This window comes from Lycium ferocissimum, chromosome 9, assembly GCF_029784015.1.
Source record: "Lycium ferocissimum isolate CSIRO_LF1 chromosome 9, AGI_CSIRO_Lferr_CH_V1, whole genome shotgun sequence".
Classification (NCBI taxonomy): domain Eukaryota; kingdom Viridiplantae; phylum Streptophyta; class Magnoliopsida; order Solanales; family Solanaceae; genus Lycium; species Lycium ferocissimum.
In genome coordinates this window covers 23,764,079-23,784,908 of record NC_081350.1, presented here as the reverse complement: position 1 = coordinate 23,784,908, position 20,830 = coordinate 23,764,079, and the positions used below count along the sequence as shown (strand labels likewise).

Below are 20,830 nucleotides of genomic sequence, written 5' to 3'. Positions count from 1 at the left end.
TTTCTGTGGTTTTGGAGCATGGTTTCTGTACAGTGGAAATACTTTTCCGCCCTTGTATATATCTTTTCATGATCACTATTGAGGGGTGGAATTGGTATTTCAGTTATTATGTGTTTTTCACTATGGGTTGGTCGAAAGAGCACACAGAATTTGGAGATGTTGTTTGGTCTACTTGCTAGATTGCAGACACGTACAGTGACATGTGCTGATGTGTCTAATGTCAATAATACTGTGCAGATAAGATAAATAAATAAGTTAAAATGCAGGAATGGGGCACACGGTTTTCTAGATTAAAGAAAAGGAATTTTCACCTGTCATAAATACCTTTAAGATTTATTTATGAATAATAACTACCTTATTTTTTTATTTAATTTTTGTAGGCTTTATTTTTCCAAAATTACATTTCATAACTAATTCAAGAATTTTGAAATACATGCATTCCTCTTTATTCTCCCTCACTACACATTTATCATCTTCTCCGCACCCTAAAAAGTTCTCTCCTCTTTCTCTTTCCCTTTCCTCACTGCCGCCGCTCCGACATCTCCTTGGCGCCACCCCGCCAAGGTCGCTTTGCGTCGGTGATGCCGAGTAAAAAAATTCTCTCTCCTATTGCCATCGGTGATGCCGCATCCATGGCTTCTTCTCGATCCGGACGGTTATCGAGCAAGTTGATCGGATTTGGAATAATGAACATCACAACCATAAAGCTTAAGCTTTTTGTGATTGCACAAGATATATCCGATTCAATGATCTAGTAGAAGTTGATTTCAATTCCATACTTTTCTTGGAGTTATTACCAACATGTAAATGCGACTCAAATATGTTGGAACTCAACTACTCCTGCAAATCGTGTTAATATTTTTTTTTCCTTCTCGTTAAGATATGCATATGCTCAAGTTACAATCTTTTCAAGTAAGTATGGCACTTAGAGATATAATGATGCGAAGAAGGTGTTTGATGAAATGCCTCAAAGATATATTGTTGCCTCTTGTTACGATATCATGTTATCTTGATCATGGGTTGGTGAATAAGGTAATGGATGAATTTCGTCTCGGTTTCTACTAAGGATAATGTTATGGACAGCTATGATTGATGTCATTAGAAACAATGAAATGAAAAATCTTGGGAAATATATTTCGATATTTCGTTGTATTTCAATGTATTTCTAATTTCTAAAACGCTTTCGATATATTTCATTGTATTCCATTGTACATACACATACTACAATTTTATATTTCTTAAACAATCAACCATATTTCATTGTATTTCGGTGTATATTTTTCCTCGTATTTGGAAGTATCTCTAAAAGTTTGGAATGGAGTAATTTGAGAGAGAGAAAACGTGGGTTGTTATGGAAATTATCGATTATGCGTCATACATGGTTGATTTAATTTGACTTACCATTTAAAATGAAAGAAGAGAATCTATTCCATAAATACGACCTTATTTTTACTCTGCCGCATTTTGTATTTCAAGATATTTCAAAAATGTGAACTCTCCCGATTTTGTATTTCCGTGTATTTCTCTATATTTCAAAAACGCGAAATACAACTAAATACAACAAAAACTAGCTACGATTTGTAAATATAAAAAAAAGTAAATATAAATTGATGTGTTATTAAAAGCGTAGGCAGAAATTTGTAAGTTTCCCTAATAAAATATCTTCTTTATTTCAAGGATAACTAGAAAACCATTGACTGTTGAGCCCACAGCAGCCCAAAAACCACTGGCTCATCACTCAGCTACTCTAAAGCCTCCTTTCAGTGCCTATATATTCAGCCTTAGCCCCAAATTCCAAACATCATCTCCAAAATCATTAAAATATACGGCAATCAAAAATCAGAGAACCATAAACAAGATTCATATACAAAACCAAAGCAGAAAAAGAGAGCTATCTTTAGAAGAAAATCAAAATGAGTTCAAGCAGGAGAGCATGGATAGTTGCAGCTAGTGTTGGAGCAGTTGAAGCATTAAAAGATCAAGTTGGATTGTGTAGATGGAATTACCCATTGAGGTCTTTGGCACAACACACAAAGAATAACATCAGATCTTACTCTCAAGCTAAGAAACTTTCTTCTTCTTCACTGATTGCAAGGAGTGAGAAGGCAAAGCAATCTGAAGAGTCATTGAGGAAAGTTATGTACTTGAGCTGTTGGGGTCCCAATTGATCGTTTTTAATTTCTAGATATCTTCATGATCATTTTTGCAGACCTGAATATTTTTCAAGCGGAAAAGCCATAATATAGGAAATGTAGTACAGTATTATGATTGTAAATATAGGGCCCTTGTATTTCGAAATCTTTCGAAACTTATATGAAACTGCAATATAGTGTTGATATTTCGATAACTTGAAGTGTTGTAGAGCCGCCATGTATCTCGGCAACGTCTTGAAAGAGCATTCCCAATTGCGAAGACTATTTCATGTGCAAGCCTACGCCCAAGATACGCCTTCCTCCTAAGAACAATTTTCTATATACTTTCGTACTCGCTCTAATACAATCTTTTTTAGGTACGAAAAAGTTGAAATATCAAGATATAACAACAAGGAACATTATATTAACACCAAAAATAAAATAAACTTAGGCGAAAGGGGATACCTTGGGTTTTCTCTAATGTCGCTAACTAATACACGCACAATCAAATTAGTATCTAGATTGCAATGATCATCCTGGGAGGTCACCCATATCACAAGTGTGCTTTGTGTAGAACTTTAAAATAGTCCACATCTTTTCAGCTTTCCTTACCACGGAGCATCCATTCGCGTACTTTCGATATTTTCGCATGCGGACCAATCGCCAAAGTTTTCGTGTGGAATCGTCAACTTTAAACACCCTCATCCCCGGATGCAATAAATCTTAATAAAATTTTTGCAATGATTTTTTCGAGTTGAAAATCATCCCTTTTTCAATATGAGCCTTTGTTTTACTTCGCATCCACCGGCTCTTTCCACAAACTTCGCCGAATATGATCATCATCCCTAGTAAAGACAAAGGCATCCGGGCGATCTTGAAATGATCAAGATAGGGGATCTCATCGGAATGCCACCGAATCGGATTAACTCTTGCTGTTGAAATTGGCTTTGCGTCGAACCGAGTCGACCGTTGCTATTCAAATGGTTGCCGTGAATTCGGTTCCTCCTCGTGTGCGGTTCATCATGTCTTGCAACAAGCTCTACTTGATGTCGAGGATTAGTTCCAACCTCAATCTCATCGTCACTTTCCTCCGCATTAGGTATTTCCTCACTATCGTTGGATGATGTCACTATATAATTCGGATAATCTAGACTATCTATAGCACGCCTTTGCCTATAATTTGGTGCAACCACCACATTCTCCCTACACAAGAAATTAGGGTGTTTAACTACTACACATCAAATAACACTATTGATGTTAAAAAAAAATAAACGTACCGATAGTAATTAACTGCACCGAAACTTGAGGAAGGACTATCGCTTTGAGTTGTTGGATAGGCTGAGGATGTTCCAACCTGATTCATCCATCCCGATTGAGGAGACCGTCCGATATGATCCATATCATGTATAACCCTAAATAATATAATTGACATCATTAGTAGCATTCAAGTGCCACTACACATAATAATAATAATAATAATAATAATAATAATAATAATAATAATATAAAAAATGAATATTTACCAATAATAATAATAAAATAATGCCGATAATAAACTATAATAATAATAGGCATTTGGCTAGTCAAAATGCTTTCATAGGTACTCATGTCGGGGTAATTGTGTTGATAAGTAGGTTCCGCTTGAGTGACTTCGCCGAATTATAGACGGGCTTCTGACGAGGTCTATTTCGCTTCCCGAGGAGCCTAGCCATGAATTCAAGTTGATTAATGGGGACCTTCTATATAAATTTTAAGGACGTTTAAAGTTATGCATTTCCTATAATCATAAGGTGCCTTCAAAAAATCAAATAACGAATCATCGTTTTGAATGTACCAATCGTCCATAACTAATTACACCTTGCGGCGTAAATGACGTTGGATATTTTCCAATTATGTTTAGATCAAAATCACTTCTACTAACTTGTAGTCTATTATACAAGGCTTGGAGTAGTTTTGAGAATTTTAAGTCAAGTGGAAACTTAACATGGTATTTTAGGAAGAATCATAGCGCAAATTATTTTCCTCGAATATAATTTGTCCGTCCCAGAATAAAGAAATTCTAATTCTTGGAACATCTGCCATATTTTGAATAATTTAGGAGGAATACAAAACGCAAAAACTAGATGAAACTTTGAATTTTTTGCTTTTTCTTTTTTTTTGTGTTATACGAACTCGGTATTAATAAGATCTGAAGTTTGAATATAGAACCAACGCATGCATGCAATTAGTGTGTCTTGCAGTGTTACGTCAAATCAAATTAAGTATGGAGAGTTGCATAACGCATGAAATAAATGCGTTATGGCACATTCCAGCAGTATAGCGCAGTAAATAACTGCGTTAATGCACTCAGTAAGAGTATAACGCAAAGAATTTAATGCGTTATACTGGTATAACGCATTATTTTACTACGCTATACCACTGCACCATATTGTCACCTCAACTGTCAAACAGAAAAACGTCATGATTCGAATCAAACTTTATATAATGTAATTTGACGAATAGTTGTTACCAACCACACACATTCCACACAAAATTGAGCTACTATGTCATTTTTTGACCAATTTAGAGATATGAGTCATGTTATATCGTTCACTCCAAAGAAACATATTTGAAGCAATGGGTACGACCTGGGAACTAGATGATGATGCTTTTCATTACTCAAATAACCCTAACGATAGATTTAATGGAGAATACAATAATAAAATGACGAGAGAGAGATTGGCGTGTTAGGGAGGGCGCAAAGACCGAGCACAAGTTAGCGTCAATCAGTGGCTTAAACGCCCAAAAAAACGTGCTATGTCAATGCCTCGCGAACTCCACAAGAGTTTAATTTGGCTCTTAATCGTTTTCACGAAGAGAACAATCGGATGCAAATACGTTACCATAGGGTAGAATATGGTATACATGGTAGCACAAGATATAGATCCAAGTGGGATTCGGACTGTGAAATGTCCGATGAAGATTAATATTTTTCTTACAATAAGGTAAGTAGGTAGGGTCATAAAGACCTCCCCCCCCCCCCCCCCCCCAAGGGTACTTGGGGGTTTGCAACTATATAAGTAGCCCTTTCTTTATTATTAGACTACACCATATTCAATGTCGAGTAGTAGAAACTCGCTTTAGTCTTTACTCCTTCCAAAAGAACCAAATAGCAAAGATGATGATGAGAGTTCAAATCATAGCGAGTTTTCGAGTGATACCAAGGATTTCAAACTAGATAAGCTAAATCCCCACCTTCTTATGAGCGTAATGATGATTTCTCGCAAGGTGAAATATTCGATCCGCGGGAATATTATTGCGGTTTACGCCGAGAATGGTCACATCGTGGCTTGCCGAATCGAACGTCTTGTTCGTGACTTGAAAAATCTCAATGCTCCAATCCCAACAAGGTACTTTAACCATGCCTCAAGTAGGTCCGAAACTTACGAGCTTCTGCAAAGGATTAGAAAAGAAAACAACAAAGATGCTCGGCAAGACGATGTAGATTTTACATGCTAAAGTTGGTCGAAGAACAAGCATCATCAACCGGTAGAGAACTAATCACTACCGAAAAAAGATGTGTCTTAAGAAACCGCCAATATTTTTCTCGAGGACGATATTGAGGACTTGTACTCGATGATGATTAAGAATGTTGTGATTTTAGTTTTAAGTTTAATATATCATTATCTCGTTATTTTGAAGAATATTAGTATGTTAAGTATTTTCATCTACTCAAGGTTATGAATGATGCAATTTAATTTTTTTTTTTTTTTTAGTATGAATCTTTTTGCCATTTTGACTAACTTTTGATTAATTAATAATGAACAAGTTTAGGTATTCGTAAAGAACTTCAAGCTAATGTCACCGAGCCTTGAAACGAAAATAGCGTTCGAGCACTTTTCAACCTCTAAAACGGCCATCCGAATTTTTGTGTATCGTTGATGTGTTGATCCTACCTTATTAATCACACAAAAATAAGTAGGGTTCTATATAAAATATTGAAGTTTCGGGGTCCTGAAGCATGATTAATCTATGGTCAAAGTACGTTAAAAAGTGTAATGAAAGAAGTGTTAACCAAAAGAGCCGGAAAAAAAAAAAGACAAACACTATATAGCGCAACGAATTTCATAGCGCGCTATAAAGGTATTTTCGTAACATTTTTTTTTTGTTGGGGTATTTTGGTTCAAAATGTTTTTTTTGGGGGCATTTTGGTTCCAAACTCAATTAAAAGAAGTGAAAGAACTATCAAAGAAATTGCTCCTCTAAGAAAATGGAATCTAAAATATAAATTCTTTATTCGAAACCAAAAAATTAGAAGTTTTGTTCGATTTATATTTTTTCTCGTTTAATTTCGACCAAAAAATATATCTCCATCCGTTTCAATTGTTTGAACGTATTTCCTTTTTAACCGTGTCAAATGAATGACTTTCCTAATTTGGAAATAAATTAACTTTATGAATGATTTACAGCCACACAAATTTTCAAGCTATTTTGAACCATAAATTTCAAAAGTCTACCCTCTTTCTTAAATATATACGCGCTCAAATAAATGGGTTCATATAAATTGAAACGGAGGGAGTATATTTTTCTATTTAATGCTATAATTTTGATATCCCAAATACAAAAGTGATCATTCAGTACATCGATAATTCAACGTTCAAACAATCAACTGAAATTTTATAATAACATTTTTCTCCGGCCTCTTTTCTTGAAGTCAGTCACTATGGAGTAATGATTTTCTAAACGGAAAAGGGCAAAATATACCCATGTACTATCGAAAAAGATCAAATATACCCCTCGTTATACTTTGGGTTCAAATATACCCCTACAGTTATATTTTGGGCACAAATATACCCTATTACCATTAAAGTTGACAAAGGTGAATATTTTTAATGAAGAAAATGTCATGTGGCATGCCACCTCATTGTCCAAATCCAATTTTAACCCTCCCTCCTTTCACCATTTGCACCTCCCCTTAACTGTCGAGGTATATTTGGACTCAAAGTATAACGATGCAGATATTTGACCTTTTCGATAAGTACAAAGATATTTGACCCTTTTCCGTTTTCTAAATCATAGACGCCTCAGCAGGCGGATCTTACAGGAGTGTATTGGACTATTAAGTAGTCGTTTGGCCATAAAAATTATTTACTTTTTTTCGATTTTTTTTTAATTTTTTTTACTTTTGAGCGTTTGGCCATAAATATTCAGAATACAACTTGAAGTTGTATTCCGAAATACCAAAAAACGAAAAACTTATTTTTCAAATATTTTTTTCACTTTTTTACAACTACATTTCACCAAAAACTATAATTTCAAAAATTATGGCCAAACACAACTCCAACTCCAACTCCAACTTCAAAATTTCCAAAAAAGTGAATTTGTTTTGGGTATTTATAACCAAACGGCACCTAAGAGTTGTAAGGGGTCGTTTGGGTCATGAAAATTAAGAATTAAGTTTGAAATTGAATTTATACTTTATTTGATTAAAAATATTTATTTAATCTGGAATAAATATTTTAACCATTTTAATCTCAGTTTTAACCCTGGCCTCTTATCCTAACAAACTTGATGTTATTTATCCCACTTATCAGATGAGATAAATAGTAAAAAAAAAAAAAAATTGTATCGTTAGCAAAAATATTACATGTGTCATATTTTTTAGTGCAATGAGAACACACTTGTCATATTTCTATTGAAGCCGAGAAACACTATCATGTTAACACTTAACAGCACACTTGTGCAAAGGACTTCCTCGGAGCCATTTGTCATCATCTTCTTCAACTATGCAATAATATTGCAAAAGAAAAAGGCGTATTTCAATAAGTGAAGGTTAGATAATTAAACAAATATTTAAAGGAAAACTATAAATTTCATAATTTCAGAGATTAAAGAGCAAAAAAAAAAAAAAAAAAAAAAAAAAGATTGGAACCTTCCAGGTTCAAAGCTCCAAAACTTCAGTAAACTTAAGTTAGGGTCCACCCTTTCCTCTAATAAACAAAGAAATCAATAAATAAATAAATTTCGCTTTTCTATAGGATAAAAATAACTAGAAAACCACTGGCACCATAACTGTCCAAGCACACAGTTTGCCAAAGAGAGACATTGGTTTATTACTCTCCAACAACTTCCACAACGTCCTCCTCTCTCAATACATTCCTATAAGTTCAGCCTTGCCCCAAACTCTAAACCTCATACTCAAAATCATCAAATTTACTAGCAATCAAAAGACCAGAGAATCAATTCATATATCAAAATCAAAGCAGAAAAACAGAGTTCAATTCTTTTAGAAGAAATTAAATCAAAATGAGTTCAAGCAGGAGAGCGTGGATAGTAGCAGCCAGTGTTGGAACAGTTGAAGCCTTAAAAGATCAAGTTGGATTGTGTAGATGGAATTACCCATTGAGGTCTTTGGCACAACACACAAAGAATAACTTGAGATCTTACTCTCAAGCTAAGAAACTTTCTTCTTCTTCACTTATTGCAAGGAGCGACAAGGCAAAACAATCTGAAGAGTCTTTGAGGACAGTTATGTACTTGAGCTGTTGGGGTCCCAATTGATCTCTTCTCTAGGTATCTTCATTGTCATTTTTGAAGACCCAAAGATTTTCGATAGACAGAAAGAAAAAAGAAAAAAAAATGTATGCTATGATTGTAAATAGAGTTTAAGTCATGCCATCTTTAGAGAAGCATGCATTATTTCGAATCATTCGAAGAATGACACATGAAATTATGAAGTACTGTAGATATTTTGATGGAATTATGATATGAAAGATCGATTAGTACTCTGCATCAATTCGATATGCTTGCCAATACTACTATTTAAAAAAAAAAAAATCCGATTACACAAATGAATAACCAAGAAATATGGTAAAGAAGTCTCATCTCAGGTGGTGCTGATTTGAATGAAACTAAGAAGGAAGAACACATCTTAAAAGATTAAATGTAAATTGAGTGAACAAGTTGCATACCGACTTAATTTGATTACAACAGTACTTTGAACCAGCCATATGTCAATTAATTTGCACACATCGGTACTCCGAAAACGATCATAAACAAAGATAAGGTTCCTCTGTATCAGCTTAATATACCCTCAGCGAAGACAGAGTGTTTGCTCCCTCTGTAAACTCAATTTCATTCAATTAGTTAAAAGTTAGAATTCTACGTCAGCACAGGGCAAAAAAGGTTTATCCGGTTACCCCATTCTTTAAGGTACATTTCCTTAACCAACATGAGGTTTTTGTCACTATGTTTTTATATTTTTGTAATTGCTCTATATCTTTGTGAGATGATCAAGGACTTGTTATTAGTTCTATTTTTAGACTTCATTTTAATTAAAGGCCATAGCCCATAGGCAGCTTCCAGAATTTGCCACAATTTTTCATTTAGACTCTTCAATTAACGACATGACCTATTAGACACTTGTAGTATATTTAGAATGTGCTAATTGAGCACCTTATTTCAGTCTTCCAGAAAAAATAAAGCGCGAAAGTTAAACATGCTACCTATGTGGCAACAAACAAATGAAAGGGTAGCACGTGGCTATTTTTTTTTTTTTGTTCTTTCTTCTTCACATTTAATTCCCACAAAAATCTTTTCTTCATTTTTCCGCATAGAATTTATCGAGTTCCACCACAAACCACCTAAGTAATACTATATCTTCATCTTCAAGGAAACAATACTTGTACCTCTTTACTTCTTTGCTTTTTCTTTTTTTAATTTCCAACCCCATAAATTGATGTTACATTCATTTACTTTTTGAGCCAAAGATTGCTTTCGAGATCTACTCTCTATTTCGCCCCACCCAATTCTACAATTTCTCAATTTTCATCCTTTATTCGTATGACCGAACAACTATGGTTCCAAATATTGACATCGAGCAAAATTTATTGAACTACCTATGTAACTTCTAAAAATTGAGCGAAAATGCTCATTGCACAAGTGCTAGAATGCTAGCAACGCATGAAAGCAAAGACCTCTCAATATCTCAAATTATCACATTAAAATTGATCTCCCAACCGACAAACACATGTTATTAATATCCTAATGACACTTTCTTTTGATTAGATTTTTATCTCATGTTTGTATTTAAAAGATAAAAGAGAAATAATGGTGGAGACGGTGGTGTTGAAGGGTTACAGGTTTAACCGAGATGGTGATTTGGAAAATAAGATTTATTTGGATTAGGAAAAAAAATGTTGTTTGGAAGTTACGCCAGTTCACGCGCCTAATAAGAGTTAGATCCACATTCTCTTGCCATGTCATCATTAGGTGCTCAATTGGCACATTCTAAATCTACTACAAACCGTCTAATAAGTATGCCCTTAATTGCAAGATTTACATGGAAAATTGTAACAATTTTATAATTACGTATTTGGCCTAATTAAATAAAGGCAATATAATTTTTTGGTAATTTTATTTGCTTTATATAACAATAGGATCGTATTGGGGCAAGAAAAAGATTTCTACTAGTCCAAACGTTTAATTTGATCTTTGTAGTTTTATATCATATAAGGCCCGTTTGGCCATGAAAGTTTTTTACTTTTTTCCCGAAAAACTTTTTCACTTTATTTGGAAATCAACGTTTGGCATTAAAAATTATCAAATTTGAAAAACACCAAAAAATTTATTTTCACTTTTAATACATTCAAACAACTAAATATTCTTTACAAAAATTATAAGAAAAGACAACTTAACTCCAAAATATTAAATAAAGTGAAAAAATATTTGGTTTTCACGCCAAACGCTTCGCTAAATGTACGTAACTCCAAATATTTTGGTGGTTTCATTTTCAAGGATCTTTCCCATGGTTTGGGACCTTGGGCGCAAGTGGATTTTTTTCAATCTACGTTTTTATAAAGCTTTAAACTTTATACATTCAAATAATGAATGAATATAATTTGATATTTTAAACTTTCTATTTTCTCTTATAGACATTAAAACCTCACAATTGTGAAAATTATCAAAACATTCTCAATTCTTATACAATGTTAAAAATGAGCAAATTATAGTTTATAACAAAATTAGTACACTATTAGAAGGCTTTTTAAAAATGCAACATCAATTAATCAAACTTTACTTCAATAAAATCGAAATTTAACATGAATAGTAATGTAACTACTATTTAATATAATCTACCCACATAAATTAAAGGTTGGTAGACATAAATAAAGGTTGGTGGAAGTTAATGAGATTGGTAAATAATTAATCGGGATAATTTGTTAAAAATATTTACTAATTTAAGGGTCTTTTTTTTTATAAAATATTAACTTATAGGTTAAATTTTATATTTAAAAAAATTCAAACTATTCTTTCAAACCCTAAACCATATTTTTTTCAATTCCAATTTCAAATTACCATTTTAAATCATGACTAAAAATTTAACCAAACGTTCATTTGAAATCATGTATTTCAAAATTAATGGCCAAACGCCTACTAAGCTAACCGTGTGCCCCATACCTACAATTCACTTCTTTATTTGTTTATCTTATCTGCCTATCATTACTGGCATTCGACACATCAGCACATGTCACTGTACGTGTCTTCAATCTAGCAAGTAGACCAAACAACATCTCCAAATTCTGTGTGCTCTTTCGACCAACCAACCTCAGCCCATAATTGTGATCATGAAAAATACATAATAATTGAAATACCAATTACACCCTCTTCAATACTTATCATTAAAAGCTATATGGAAGGGCAGAAATGTACTTCCACAGTCCAGAAACCATGCTCCAAAACCACAGGAAGTACAGCCAAAAGCCTCTTGTTTTCTCAACAAGCACAATATACACGCGCACGTTTTTAGAGTTTAGATCAACAAGTCATACAAGTCTTTCTAAGCCTATTTCAGCAAAATTAAACCTTCACAAACATAACCAAGTTTTTTCAAGAATTAATATCATATTAGAAAAGAATGAGTTCAACAAGCAGGGCATGGGCTACAGCAGTGAGCTTGGGAGTGGTAGAGGCACTGAAAGATCAAGGAATATGTAGGTGGAATCACACAATCAGAGCCGTATATCAGCACACCAAGAATAATCTACGGTCATATTCACAAGCCAAGAAGCTCTCTTTCAATCTTCTTCTTTGGTTTCTGCAAATAAATTAGAATCGAAGAAGGTGAGGCAGTCTGAGGAGTCTCTTAGGAAAGTTATGTATTTGAGCTGTTGGGGTCCCAATTGATCAGATCCTAATTAGCAGTCAGATTTAGTACATGTATAGTCTCTGACAATATTGTAAAACATGAGAGGACTTTTAGAGCTTGGGCTAAATTGCCCTGTCAACACCTGTGGAAAGAACATTTCTGTAATCCAAAATTTCTGGAAATTATACTCAATTGCGTTGTCTGAATCATAAGTACTTTTCAACTTTTGATAATTTATAAGCTTATTTTGGTTAGGTAGTGCTATGAATTAAGGATTTATTCAACAATTCTTAACTTATGCCCCATTATAAAAATTGGTCTAACGCCTTAAAGCACTGGAAGGGAGGATTGGAGGTCAGAACTGGCGTTTCCTTAATGGGCGTCTTGAAACAAATAAACGAACAAAAAAAAAAAAAAACGAAGTAAACTAGTGAGATCTAGTAGCTTTGCTACCTGAACTCTTACCAATATGAGTTCGAATTCTCAAGCTGTAATCTCTCTCTATTTTCCCTTCCCCAACACCTAAAAAGGAGAGAGGAAGAGTAAGTAAAACTATCTGTGGCCGTGAACTTGAAGGAAAAATATGTTTCAACGGATCAGAATGCATAAAAGTAATGCTGAAATTGGAAGAAGGTGCATAATTTCGCTTGGAAAGTAACGCTAAAATTGGAAGGCATAGGTGCATAACAGTTTTTTAAAAGGGAATTTTACATAAATGATTACACTTTGGGTTTAAAAAATTTCTTGTCATTAGCTTTAATATTTACATCAAGTAGCCTACAGCTTCCCCCAGTATTCAAAAAATGTCTCACGTATTCATAAACTGCTTTGTATTCATGAATAAAATAAAAAAATTTCAAAAAATTCTTTTAATCGTATTCAAGTCATACGTATTCAACTCACCAGATTAATGTCAAATGTATTCAACTCAAATTGTATTCATCTATAGCTACTTTTACATTGTATTCACTTTATCGTATTTAAAAATCGTATTCAAACAACATAAATACAAAAAATATTGTATTCAACTTGTTACATACAATTTTTTTTAGAAGGCAAGTCATACACTAAAATTTGAATACATAAAACATAGATACACTGGTCGGATTTCCCTAAACCCACAGCCACTTGAAGGGCAATTACCATTCCCCTTCTTCTCAAATGGCAGTGGACAAGAACAAGCTTGATGAAGAATTCTTCCAAGTCAATAAAACTATTCCTAATACTCATTATTCTCAGCTCATTATTACAACTAAGTAAAGCATCTAATCCACTCACAAAGGCAGATTTGACGTTAAAAATGGTGAGTTTAGGATATTGCAGGTTGCGTATATGCACTACGGAGATGGAAAAAATGAGACGGTGTAAGGATGTGTTCCACCGATGTCCACGTGTTCGGATCCGAATACAACCGATTTTATTATACGTCAAAACGAGGGAGAAGAGAGAGAGCGTCCTGGAGGACGCTCACGGAGAAGATGACCTAGGCTCGATTCACGAGTCCGCTACCGAGAGCGAGAAGGAGCGAGAAACGCGTAAGATTAACAAAAATTATAAATAATAATAATAAGAGAGTATTCTACTTTAAATATATATGTAGCTATTAATTGTATTTATCATACTACTCTTAGCTATAAGATGTAATTAATCTAAACTATAGCTACTAAATATAAATATGTACCATAGTTAGTTATGCCATGTAGATTTCCCCTTTTAAAATGCGCTTTTTGGGACTCGTTAGCAGAACGAGGCTCACGTCCGAAACAGAGCTTGCTTAAGAAATTGTGGATTCTTTAGTTAATATTATTGACCCTCATAATTTTTTATTAAATGAATGGTGCTTAATGTTATTCTTCATCTATAGAAATAAGGCAATTGAGAGTAACACAAATAACATATCATAATATCATATTTACTATTTGAGAACACCGTGAGAGCGAATACCACTTAACATTTTTTTTAAAAATAAATAGCCGAATTTTACATCTTCACGTTTTTGTCCTTTGTCTCAAAATTATCATAGTTTATTATTTTGCTATTTGAAAGTAATTTTATTTTATACATGAGGGAGTGATTTTTTAAATATAATATGATAAAGTTTATTGATTATTTTCTTTTTAGTGGAAGTAAATTACATAGTATATATCAAGATTATAAAAGGCGATTTTTTGGGACCCGGCGCATAAAAGGTAAAAACGCATCGCTATATGTGAGGCTTACGCTCTAAGCGCCCTTAATCGTACGCCCTAAACACGCCTAACGCCCAACACTCGTGGGCTTGCTTAATGCTCTTCTACAAATTGTGTGTCAAATTCCTTAGTTAATACTTTTGACCTCATAATTCTTTAATAAAATGATGCTTAATAGTTTTTCTCATCTATAGAAATAAGAAGATTAAGAATAACTCAAATAACAAGCCGTAGAATTGCATACTTACTAATTGAGAACACCATGAGGGTGAATAGTAATATATTTATTTTATAAATAGATACCCGAATTTTACATCTTCACTTATCATTGTCCTTCATATTTTTGTCATATGTCTCAAAATTATCATATTTTTTATTATTTCTCCATTTGAAAGTAATTTTGCTTTTAATCATGAAGAAGTGATGTTTTAATTATAATACAAATAGAGTTTATTGATTATTTTCTTCGAGAGAGGTAAAATTGTATGTGTGATAGTAATGTATTTTTAAAAATGTGATTTTTCAATTGTTTGAAGTAAGATGTTAGAGTTAATTTGCATCTGATAATAGTTTTATATCATTGCATTATTTATACTTGTAAAATCATGTTAGAAGTTTCATTTTCTATGAGTTTCTTTAAACATTTTTTAATAGTTTTTTAAACTATTAATGCATTCTTTTTTTTATATATAATTTTTGTGTTATTGTAGTATTTTTTACTATATTATAAATTAAAAATTACAAGATTTATGTACTTTACGTCTCGCCTCTACTAAGTAAAATGCCCCCGCTTTTTAAAACACTAATGCATAATTTACTTTGAAAGTAATGCTAAAATTGAAGGCATATGATTTGAGTATAAAAACGAGAAAAAGGATAATGTCACACTTTGATCCCTCAATGTTTGGTAAGTTGTAGTTTTAAACTGTTATACTTTAGATTATTTTTTGAATAGAAAAGTGCTCATAAATACCCCTAACCTATTCAAAAAGGCCATAAATGCTCCTTCCATTTTTGGTTAAAAATACCCTTAAGTTTGTTTTTACTCAAATATACCCTCAAACTAACAAGTTAAAATTAACTTTTTTAAAAAGCCAAATGGCATTTTGTAATTGGTCAATAATAAAATTCCGTACTTTAAAAAAAAAACGGAATTTTTTTAAAACTGATTTTTTTAAATCACGGAATTTTATTATTGACCAATTACGGAATTTTTAAAAAAAAAACTGAATTTTTTTTGACCAATTACTAATTTTTAAGAAAACTGAATTTTTTTTTGACCAATTACAATTTTTTAAAAAATCTGGAATTTTTTTTAACCGGAATTTTTTTTTGACCAATTACGGAATTTTTAAATTACGGAATTTTTAAAAAAAAATTCGGGAATTTTTTTTAACTGATTTTTTTTTAAATTTACCGAATTTTATTATTGACCAATTACTTTAATTTTTTAAATTTTGAATTTTTAAAAAAATCGGAATTTTTTTTTAAAATCAGATTTTTTTTTTAAATCGATTTTTTTTTTAAATTACAAATTTTATTATTGACCAATTACAAAATGCCATTTGGCTTTTTAAAAGAGTTAATTTTAACTTGTTATTCGAGATATTTGAGCCAAAAAAACAAACCTTAAGGGTATTTTTAGACCTAAAAAGTAATTTAAGGATATTTTTGTGATCAAAAAGCGTTGTATTGATTTATGAAATTTTTTTTAACAGGCAAGTAGATTTATGAAATTTTCCGCTTTTTTGAATTATATTACCTTACCTTAAATATAAAGTAATAGTAAGAATATTAATTTATCGTAATACATGAACAATTGAATGATTTAAAAAAAAGGATACATTTCAAAGTTAAAGGTTAAACAATTAATATTAAGAGATACGGAAAAAAAAAAAAAAAAAAACTAAAACTTATCATAATTTCGGGAATGAACAGCACAAATATCCGCAAAAAGAAGAAAAAATTGGAACCATCCAGGTTCAAAGCTCCAAAAACTTCAGTAAACGAAGGCTACGTTCCACCCCCTTTGTCTTTTCCTCTAATAAACAAAGAATAAATAAATAAATAAATTTCCCTTTTGTAAAGGATAAGATAACTAGAAAACCACACTGGCAGCATAACTGTCCAAAGCACACAGTTTGCCAGAGAGAGACACTGGTTTATCACTCTCCAACAACTTCCTCAAATTTCTGATCTCTCAATACATTCTATAAATTCGGCTTTTGCCTCAAACCCCAAACATCATATTCAAAATCATCAAAATTGACTAGCAATCAAAAGACCACATAACCAATTCATACATCAAAACCAAAGCAGAAAAAAAGGGGTTAATTTTAGAAGAAATTAAATCAAATGAGTTCAAGCAGGAGAGCGTGGATAGTAGCAGCCAGTGTTGGAGCAGTTGAAGCCTTAAAAGATCAAGTTGGATTGTGTAGATGGAATTACCCATTGAGGTCTTTGGCACAACACACAAAGAATAACTTGAGATCTTACTCTCAAGCTAAGAAACTTTCTTCTTCTTCTTCACTTATTGCAAGGAGCGACAAGGCAAAACAATCTGAAGAGTCTTTGAGGACAGTTATGTACTTGAGCTGTTGGGGTCCCAATTGAAGTTTCTTTGCAGAATCTTACTGTAATTTTTGTAGAGCTGGAGAGAAAAAGAATGTAGGGCTATGATTGTAAATAGAATATTGAATGGCATTCCACCTCAAGAGAGCCATGTATTTCGATATCTTTGACAAACTATGACCTATGAAATGCTGTTGATATGTTGGATGAATACTGAGTACTATTTATTTTATGATCCGAAACATATAAATAGTATATCATTCAGCAAATTGAAGGAGCATTTATTCTCTGATGGTTACCCTCTTCTCTGTTGTAACATAAAAGATCAAGTTAAATCAAATCAAATTGATCATTTTTGTAGACCTGAATATTTTTCAAGCGGAAAAGCCATAATATAGGAAATGTAGTACAGTATTATGATTGTAAATATAGGGCCCTTGTATTTCGAAATCTTTCGAAAATTATATGAAACTGCAATATAGTGTTGATATTTCGATAACTTGATGTCCTGATCTTGATGTAAAATCAAGATGACATTAAATAATAATGACGAGCAGAGGAAGAAAAAGAAAAAAGTACAAAATCAAAAATGGGTCAAAACTTTTAAGCACACATATGTTTTCTTAACAAGAACTTGTTGTACAAAACTTTTGACCTTTCGCTGATTCCTTGTTAAACAGCTTTATCACCTAAAACAAAGTAAATCGCGAAGTGAAGACCATAATCGCAAGATTCACGGCTTGCTAAGCAGACAGCTTTGATCAAAATATCACTATTTCATTTTTAAGTCTCCTCAGGCATGACAAATTTTTAAATTTACCATAAATTTATTACTCAATTTGTCCATTTTTATTTATCTTGTATTGATTTGACACATTCTTTAAGGAGCCATAAATTAGAATGACAATTTTATTCTATCATCTCTAATTATTATTAAGTCATGTAATGATTAAAATCACTCAAAAATATTTTAAAAATTCATAACCAATATGAATTTCTTGAATTTTTTAATCCAATAATTAATAATAAAAATAAAATAAATATAAAATAATAAATTATCTCTTAATTTTCTAAATATTGAATAAGTAAAAATAGACAACTATTTTAATACATAAAACAAGTAATATTGGACTGAGGAAGTAACATTTTTAGGAACAAGATAAGATTTTTAATACTCATACAACTAACATTTATGTTCAATCGTGTGACAGTGGGATTTGTGGAAAGCACGTCACTCCAAAATATATGTGGTTTCATTTTCAAGATTCTTTCCCATGGTTTGGGCGCAAGCGGGTTTTCTTTAATCTCGCCAATCCGTGTGCATCTTTGTTAAAAGTTTTCTTTATTTATTTGCTTATTTATTTTGTCCTAATGCACATCAGAACATGTCACTCCAAAAATCAGTGCGCTCCTTCCAATCAATCCTCCACTCTCCAAGTGTACAGTAGTAAAAAATAATTGAAGTGCCAACTTTACCTTCATAATTAACATGACGAAAAAGTATATGAAAGGGGTAGAAACGTACATTCATAAACGCACACCTCACTCCAAAATTGGAAAACCATGTTCCAAAACCACAAACAGCACAGCCAAAGCCACTAGTTTTATTGAGCACTTACCTATATATAACAATAGATGTGATCATCCATCCTAAGTAATTCAACCAACATAAAAACCAAGTCTTTGTAAAAGCACTAGCCTTCTTAAGCAAATTAAACCTTCACAAACTTAGCCTAAAAGTTTAAAGAATCAAGATTGAAAAATGAGTTCAACAAGCAGGGCATGGGTTACAGCAGTGAGCTTGGGAGTAGTAGAGGCACTAAAAGATCAAGGAGTTTGTAGGTGGAACCACACCATCAGAGCCGTACATCAACACGCCAAGAACAATTTACGGTCATATTCACAAGCCAAGAAGCTCTCTTCTCAATCTTCTTCATTGGTTTCTACAAACAAATTAGAATTGAAGGAGAAGGTGAAGAAATCTGAAGAGTCTCTTAGGAAAGTTATGTATTTGAGCTGTTGGGGTCCCAATTGAATTCCAACAATTAAAGACATGAAAGGCCAACCGGATGTATGATTGAAGAAGTAACTTCTAGAACTTGAGGCTCAATTGCCTTGTCAATATTAATAGAACTTTTTTCTAGTCCACATTTCTTGACTCACTTCTCTGATGAACTATGCGAAATTTGCAGTTTTGACGCTTTCCATCAATTTACCATGTTTAGCTTCGTTTCGTATATTTTGGACCTGTTTGGCCACGAGAATGATTTACTTTTTCTCGTTCGGAATAGTTTTTCAATTTATTTTAAAATTATTGTTCGGTCATTGAATTTGTTGGATTTCAAGTTTGAAAAAATGCTCCATGCATGAATCTTCATCAATTTTAAATAAAGTGCTATATTTTCTTTCTTTTTAACAAAAGTATAACCAAACACACAGCTTCGTTTTAACTTCATAAATTTTAAATAAAATAAAAAAATATTTAAAATCTATGGCCATTAAATTTTCAATTTTTGACCTTTACAGGCAAATGTACAAATGTAATAATGACTAATGAGGGGCTTGATTTCATTGGTTTGGTACGTAGCCTCTTAGTGTAAGTTTGCTCTTACTTCAAAATTTGCTACTTAATTTTTTTCAATCAATCATTTTAAACAATGTTTGTAACCCAGCTCAAAAGATTAATAGAATTTAAATTGTTCTGCTTTTGATATCCTTTCTCTATGTTCATTTATACTCAACGGTATTAATTAAGGAATTTGATACATAATTTACATAGAATTATTGGGCGAGCTCTAAACATACAGAGGTAGAAGCTTTAAACGTATAAAGTGTGAATCGATTCGTTATGCGACTCCGAATTTTACTCTTAATTTTTAAATTAATATTTGTATGTATTTAATAAATTTTAAGAGAAATATTAAGTTTGAACCAAAAAAGTGAGCTCAATCAAGCCCGTAACTAATATTGTAACGCCGTCCTTTTTTTTTTTTTTTTAAACAATTTTTTCATCATGCATTAATCAAGTCAAACGCGAGTACATCGGTAATGAGAGACGGAGGAATAGTATTCCATTCCATCGAACCAGACATAGAAGCAAATGCTCTAGCAAGACAATGAGCAACCTAATTCGCTGATTTGTAGCTCTTTGAGAAGAGTTTTACAATCAAACACTAAAGCATCAAAATAAGAGTAATTCACCAAATTTTCTTTTAGAGCTTGCTTCACGAGTAGACTATCGCCAATAAGCCTCGTTGTACCGAATCGCCTTTTAACCAAGTAAGAGCCTCCCACACCCCATGATCTCAGCTAACAAGGGCCGAGCAACGCGGCCAATGAATATACTTTTTTTTCTACAATAAATTATCCTACGTGATCGCGTAGTACCATGCCTACTGCCACCAAACCTGTATGTAACGCTGACTTATAGACAGAGGTGCGTGTAAAAGTTATGTATATGTATGGATAAAAGATTTGGGGCTTACTGTGGTACGGTCTTATTGAATTTCAATGATTTATGTTGTACTTGTCTTCTGAATTGGAAAAACAATGCATGTAGGCCTAGAGGCTTCACCACTTGTGCTCTATTTTGTTTCCTTATGAAACCATTGATTTATGAAGAAACCAGCGGTTCTAGTCCTCAGATTTGTTTAACCATTCATTCCCAATTATATACTCCATGCTTTATCACAATCACTTACGCATATGATTATCTAAAAGAAAATATTAAAGCAGCTGAATCTCCATGAAATTTGAATATCAGTATGCTAGTGAGAGGCTCAATAGTGGAGCCGGTGTTTAAAAAAATTTAA

At 32.6% G+C, this 20,830-nt stretch overlaps 4 protein-coding genes and 2 pseudogenes across 4 annotated transcripts; 5 read left to right on the top strand and 1 right to left on the bottom strand.

Annotated features, from left to right (window-relative positions):
• Positions 1 to 20,830, bottom strand: part of LOC132029947 (uncharacterized protein At4g15970-like) — an 81,718-nt pseudogene that overhangs the window by 49,303 nt on the left and 11,585 nt on the right.
• Positions 1,779 to 2,347, top strand: LOC132029955 (uncharacterized). The gene has a single exon (XM_059419377.1). It carries the CDS (start codon positions 1,914 to 1,916, stop codon positions 2,166 to 2,168), a length of 255 nt encoding a protein of 84 aa, XP_059275360.1. The 5' UTR covers positions 1,779 to 1,913; the 3' UTR covers positions 2,169 to 2,347.
• LOC132029957 (uncharacterized) lies at positions 8,256 to 8,907 on the top strand. Its single transcript, XM_059419379.1, has one exon. The coding sequence runs from the start codon at positions 8,418 to 8,420 to the stop codon at positions 8,670 to 8,672; it is 255 nt and encodes an 84-aa protein (XP_059275362.1). The 5' UTR covers positions 8,256 to 8,417; the 3' UTR covers positions 8,673 to 8,907.
• LOC132029952 (uncharacterized) lies at positions 11,913 to 12,464 on the top strand (annotated as a pseudogene).
• Positions 16,693 to 17,223, top strand: LOC132029953 (uncharacterized). The gene has a single exon (XM_059419375.1). The coding sequence runs from the start codon at positions 16,803 to 16,805 to the stop codon at positions 17,058 to 17,060; it is 258 nt and encodes an 85-aa protein (XP_059275358.1). The 5' UTR covers positions 16,693 to 16,802; the 3' UTR covers positions 17,061 to 17,223.
• LOC132029948 (uncharacterized) lies at positions 18,548 to 19,067 on the top strand. The gene has a single exon (XM_059419372.1). It carries the CDS (start codon positions 18,781 to 18,783, stop codon positions 19,051 to 19,053), a length of 273 nt encoding a protein of 90 aa, XP_059275355.1. The 5' UTR covers positions 18,548 to 18,780; the 3' UTR covers positions 19,054 to 19,067.

Excerpts from the sequence above, each read along its gene's own strand:
- LOC132029955 (XM_059419377.1), top strand. The coding sequence starts at position 1,914 with ATGAGTTCAAGCAGGAGAGCATGGATAGTTGCAGCTAGTGTTGGAGCA.
- LOC132029957 (XM_059419379.1), top strand. The coding sequence starts at position 8,418 with ATGAGTTCAAGCAGGAGAGCGTGGATAGTAGCAGCCAGTGTTGGAACA.
- LOC132029953 (XM_059419375.1), top strand. The coding sequence starts at position 16,803 with ATGAGTTCAAGCAGGAGAGCGTGGATAGTAGCAGCCAGTGTTGGAGCA.
- LOC132029948 (XM_059419372.1), top strand. The coding sequence starts at position 18,781 with ATGAGTTCAACAAGCAGGGCATGGGTTACAGCAGTGAGCTTGGGAGTA.